Source organism: Triticum dicoccoides, chromosome 2B (assembly GCF_002162155.2).
Source record: "Triticum dicoccoides isolate Atlit2015 ecotype Zavitan chromosome 2B, WEW_v2.0, whole genome shotgun sequence".
NCBI classification, from domain to species: domain Eukaryota; kingdom Viridiplantae; phylum Streptophyta; class Magnoliopsida; order Poales; family Poaceae; genus Triticum; species Triticum dicoccoides.
Genome location: NC_041383.1, coordinates 627,278,072 through 627,284,170, shown reverse-complemented (window position 1 = coordinate 627,284,170; position 6,099 = coordinate 627,278,072). Strand labels below are relative to the sequence as shown.

At 47.4% G+C, this 6,099-nt stretch overlaps 1 protein-coding gene across 1 annotated transcript; it reads left to right on the top strand.

Moving 5' to 3' along the window:
• Positions 1-3,458: 3,458 nt before the first annotated feature.
• Positions 3,459-6,099, top strand: LOC119368143 (subtilisin-like protease 4). The gene has a single exon (XM_037633477.1). The coding sequence runs from the start codon at positions 3,532-3,534 to the stop codon at positions 5,890-5,892; it is 2,361 nt and encodes a 786-aa protein (XP_037489374.1). The 5' UTR covers positions 3,459-3,531; the 3' UTR covers positions 5,893-6,099.

The window sequence follows — 6,099 nt, the reverse complement described above, 5'->3', positions numbered from 1 at the left end:
ACGTCTTTGGCTCGGTCCAGTGCTTGTAATCGTCGCTAGATGGTCCATAGACCTGGTTGTAACTTTTTTTACCTCTGGTATTCTCTGTACTGCAATGATTGATTATGAATAGATTGGAAGTTTCTCCCACAAAAAAATCAATCAATACATTACAATACTAGGCTTAGTGTTAGGACTTACAAATAAGATGGTTTTAGGCAAGCAGAGTTCAATTGTAAGCTCGACCATGGTCAGGGAATGAAATTAGGGTACTCTAATGTCCCTGGTTTAATCCTAAATACTACATGATCAATAAAATATGACAGTTTTTGAGGGGTTACCATGGCGCCCAACTAGGACGTCCCACTTTTAATAACTAAAAAGTTTGTGCTCAGACATAAGTTGACTGAGAATTCATATGTCTAAGACAACAAAAATGCTACATTTAAAGTGAATTTAGCAATTATTACGGAACCTTCCTTATTAACCTCTCCACCCACCCTTGTGAATTCAACTGGGTGGGCCCATCCCCCTGATTTCCACTTAACCTGAAAATCCCACCTAAGCATCTACGTTAATCCCGTACAATGGCTCCCCCTGTTCACAAATATATGATATTTCGGATACTTCAATATGATCTATATATAGACTGAAATGAATAAAGAAACACCCTAAAACGTGTATATATACATTAGATTCAAAAAAAACTTAGAACATCTTATATTTGTGAATGAAAGGAGTACCTAAGTGTAGCATTGCTCCTGGGATGAGATATCTTGTGTGATCCTAGGTTCCATGATGATGATGGTGTGAAGATAATCACTATTATGTGGCCTCTTTGGCATTCTCGCAATCATATGAAGCATGTAGAAGATGGGAGAGATCCTGCCACTATAATTAGGTTAGCAAAGAGGCTCTTGCTCTCCTTCATCTACCTTGGAAGACCAAACTGAAAAATTGAGCGGTTCCGGCATGTACCGGCAGATCTTGAGCCGCTCGTTGTGGTTTGAAGATTAATGCAGCACTGTGCAGTATAAAAAGCGAAGCATTCTTTTTCGGGAATGCATAGCTATACAATCTGCAAATAATGTACAAGGTCCCGCCAATGTTAGCTTTTGATCAGATGACACAGGGTCTTGCATGCATGTGCTACCCAATCTATCTCTTCTCTCTCCCAAACTAATTCATCAATTTATTTCACCTTTACTAACTTAAAATCATTCATATCTCTTAAACCAAACTTCTGATTTCAAAACATTTTATATATTTGAACTCATGTCGCAAAGACCTTTAAAACAAGACCGATTTTGGACACATTCTAGATGAGTTTAAAATTCATGAAACACATTTCACATATTTCACCCCCTTGAAATCTTATGAATAAAATGATTTCAATCAGTTTCACAAGTTCTATTCAGAACTTACATTTCACTATTTGAAATCTTATGAATGAATCTTATGAAATCTCAGTTTTATGTTGTTTTTCACTTTCAGAACTTGCATTTCAATTTTCACTGGTTCGATTCAGATAAATCATACTCTAATTGCAAATTTATGAAAGATCATATTTCACTATTTTAAAATAAACCGTTTCACATTTGGAAATGATCTATTTCACAAGTTGACATTTCAATTCATATTGTTTTTCACTTTCAGAACCTACATTTCACTTTTCACTAGCTTGTTGCACGAAAATCACATATATTACAACTACACATTTTTTAAATAACTTGTTTCACACTCTTGAAATAAACTATTACACACTTCGAAATAATCGATTTCACAAGCTGGCATTTCACTTCTTATTGTTTTACTTTCAGAACCTACATTTTACTTTGCACTGGCTTGTTTCATGAAAATCACATCTATTTCAATTTCACAATATTGAAATAGCGTGTTTCTCTCTTTTAAAATAAACCATTACACATTTCAAAAAATTCAACTTCACAAGTTGAGATTTCGTTCACATTTTTTTTTCCACTTTCAGAAGGTGCATTTCATTTTTCACTGGCTTGTTTCATGAAAATCACATCTTTTTCGATTGCACATTTCTGGAATAACATATTTTACTCTTTTGAAATAAAATGTTACACATTTCCAAATAACTAGCTTCACAAGTTGACATTTCAGTTTCATATTTGGGCTAAATTGGTTTATGTGAAAAAGGTTGTTCTCACATATTTCTAGTGAAATAGGTTTGTTTCATATTTTTCTAGTGAAATGGTTTTTTCCACATATGAAATGTGAAACATCGAAATTTAAATGCATTTGAAATGTATCCAAAATTGATCTAGTTCTATAGTTCTTGACGCCAGGAGCCCAAATATATAAAAAGTTTCACAACCAAGTCTATAGTTTAAATGATATTGTTGATTTAAATTGTATATGATGAAATAAAGTCTATGGATTTGTTATGCGGGTAGAGAGAGGAGAGAGTTGCATGCGTACCTTCTCCGACAAAGAATGTACCTTGGCCGGGCCCACTAAGCCGACAACGATTTGACTAAAAGAAAAGATACAAGAAATATACTAGCACTATATATTTAGGTTGACCATACACCTACACAAATCTCAGTAGAAACGAGTGCTCTCATATGTACCGGCATATAGCGTAACAGTTTAAAATGACTTTTGCGCTCGGAAGACCCCTGTTGTCTTGTCGGGCTTCAGCTGGCGTCCCCCCGATCCTGGCATTATCAAGATCAACACCAGTGGGCCCTTAAACTTTTTTGATGGCCGGGTGGTGCAGGAGGCGTTGCACGTTCTTCTTTGGCCATGCTTGGTGCATGGTGTAAACCGTACGTGGATATTTTTGGGCCACCGATACCTGAAACCTTTTCACTGTGCGATGGCGTTCGTTTCACAACACTTAGATGATTCTCACATGTGATAATGAAGGTGGACCGCCCGGAGTTGGAGACACTTTGTAACAGTCGCCACATTCTTGTTCAATTGTGACCCCTATCATGTTAGAGCTTGCTAGTGTTTTCTCTTTTTTTTTTATTCAATGTGGATCTGCCACATCTTTGTGCACGTTTGTACATTGAATGTGACCGAGAGCTATCTTGATGAAACTCCTAGCTTTCTAATGACCGGTATCTTGACTGATTGTCCAATACCTGAAATCAAGCTCTCTGATTTACTGGCAAAAAAAAGACAATGGTGCTAGACATGTGATCTAGTTTTGATTTCCTCTGTCTTGCACAGACATCAAAACAGAGTAATCAACGCATGTAAAAATCTAATTGATCTGCATTTAGCAAAATCATGGGAAAAAATCGTAGTCGCCTACTTTCAGCTTCATTTCAAGGCATCTAGTCTCCTTCATTTCCTTTACAAGAAAAGCCCTGAAATGAAAGCGCAGAGTCTATTGAACTTCTGGTCAGAGCTAAGCCTCCCCAATTATTGCATGCCTTTGCTATCTTTATTAAGCCATCTCGCCGTCTGACCACAGAAGGCTCCGTTCCATCTTTAGAGATCACAAGAGCCAACTCCCCATATGTAACGCTACCTCGCTCAACGCCCACCTCTGATCATTCTCCTTAGACCCAGATGGACAATCGAATCCATGGAGGATGCTCGCCACCGCGTCTCGCCCTCCGCGTCGCCTCCGTCCTCCTCTTCCTGTGCGTAGCCGCGACCCCGGCGGCGAGCCATGGCCCCCATGGCAATGACACCGGCCTGCACAAGAACTTCCTCATCATCGTGCGCAGCCCGTACGAGTACGACACGAAGCTGTACAAGAACACGTCGAGCTGGCACGCGTCGCTCCTGGCCGAGGTGTGCGACATGGCCAAGGAAGCGATCGAGAATGACCCCTCCTCCGTGACCCGGCTCCTATACTCGTACCGCAACGTCGTCAATGGCTTCTCCGCCCGTCTGACGGTGGAGGAGCTGGAGGAGATGAAAAAGAAGGACTGGTTTTACAAGGCCTATCCTGAGAAGACGTACCACCTCATGACCACGCACACGCCCAAGATGCTGGGGCTCATGGGCGAGGGCATCATCATCGGGGTCCTCGACGACGGCATCTACGCCGGCCACCCGTCGTTCGACGGCGAGGGAATGAAGCCGCCGCCCAAGAAGTGGACTGGCCGCTGCGACTTCAACAACACGGTGTGCAACAACAAGCTCATCGGCGCGCGGTCCTTCTTCGAGTCGGCCAAGTGGAAGTGGAAGGGCATCGACGACCCGGTGCTCCCGATCAACGAGGGCCAGCACGGGACGCACACGTCCAGCACCGCCGCCGGCGCGTTCGTGCCCGACGCCAACATATCCGGCCTCGCGGTGGGCACGGCGGTCGGCATGGCGCCCCGCGCGCACATCGCCTTCTACCAGGTGTGCTTCGAGACGAAGGGCTGCGACCGGGATGACATACTGGCGGCGGTCGACGATGCCATCGAGGACGGCGTCGACGTGCTCTCTATGTCTCTTGGCGGGAACCCGGACGCTGACTTCTCGGAGGACCCCGTCTCGCTCGGAGGATACACCGCTGCCCTCAACGGCGTGTTCGTCAGCACGGCGGCTGGCAACATCGGCCCCAACCCGGCAACCGTCGCCAACGGGGCACCGTGGCTTCTCACCGTGGGGGCGAGCACCACCGACAGGCGGTTCGCGGCCACCGTGAAGCTTGGCAGTGGAGATGAACTTGACGGCGAGTCGCTCAGCGAAGTCAAGGACTACGGGAAGGAGCTGCGGCCGTTGGCGCGCGACGTGGGCGACGGTAAGTGCACCAGCGACACCGTGTTGAGCGCGGAGAACGTCACCGGGAAGATCGTCATTTGCGAGGCTGGCGGCACCCCTAGCACCGCCAAGGCCAAAATGGTCGAAAAGGCCGGCGGGTTCGGCATGATCGTCGTCACCCCTGAGGTGTTCGGCCCGGTGATCATCCCAAGGCCCCACGTCATCCCGACGGTGCAAGTGCCCAACAAAGTCGGGCAGAAGCTCAAGGCCTACCTGCAGTCCGAGAAAGAAGCCACGGCGAACTTCATCTTGAAAGGAACGTCGTTCGACACCCCGCGATCGCCGATGATGGCGCCGTTCTCGGCGCGGGGGCCGAACCTGCAAAGCCGGGGGATTCTAAAGCCTGACATCATCGGCCCGGGAGTGAACATACTCGCGGGCGTCCCCGGCATCGCGGACTTGGTGTTGCCGCCCAAAGCAGAGATGCCCAAGTTCGATGTCAAGTCCGGCACGTCCATGTCGTGCCCGCACCTCGCCGGGGTCGCCGCGCTAATGAAGAACGCGCACCCGACGTGGTCGCCCGCCGCCATCAAGTCGGCGCTGATGACGACCACGGAAACCACCGATAACGAGAAGAAACCGTTCCTCGACGTGGACGGCACGCAGGCGACGTACTTCGCCACGGGCGCCGGGCACGTGAACCCGAAGAAAGCCATGGACCCGGGGCTCGTGTACAACCTGTCGGCGTCGGACTACGTCCCGTACCTGTGCGGGCTCAACTACACGGACCAGCAGGTGAACTCGATCATCCACCCGGAGCCGGCGGTGGACTGCACCAAGATAACAAAGATCGCCGAGAAGGACCTCAACTACCCGTCAATCACCATCATCGTCGACAAGGCGGACACCGTCGTGAACGCCACCCGCGCGGTGACAAACGTCGGCGTGGCAAGCTCGACGTACGAGATGGAGGTTGAGGCGCCGAAATCGGTGACGGTGGAAGTGACGCCGACGAAGCTGGAGTTCAAGGAGCTGGACGAGGTCTTGAACTACACGGTCTCCGTCAAGGCCAAGGCCGTGCCGGAAGGCGCCATCGAAGGGCAGCTCAAGTGGGTCTCCAGCAAGCACATCGTGCGAAGCCCGATCCTCGTATTGCCCGGCGACGGGGAGGAGGAGGCCACGTCGGGAGCTGAGGGGCCTTCAGCTCATGTTAGTTCTTTGCTCGAGTGACAGATTGTTTTGTTTTGTTTTGTTTTCTTTGCTCGTGTTGAAATACAGGTGTTGATGGTCGTGACAACTGTTTTTCTTCATTTAGGGGCAAATGTATGTGTGGCTGCAGTCCCCCTCTATATTGACATGCGATCTATTGTATTTATTTGGGTAGGAGGTGTATTTAAGGATCACTTTGCCCTCAATTAGAAAGAAATTTCCTGCCAA

Coding starts and splice junctions, on each gene's coding strand:
- LOC119368143 (XM_037633477.1), top strand. CDS start 3,532: ATGGACAATCGAATCCATGGAGGATGCTCGCCACCGCGTCTCGCCCTC.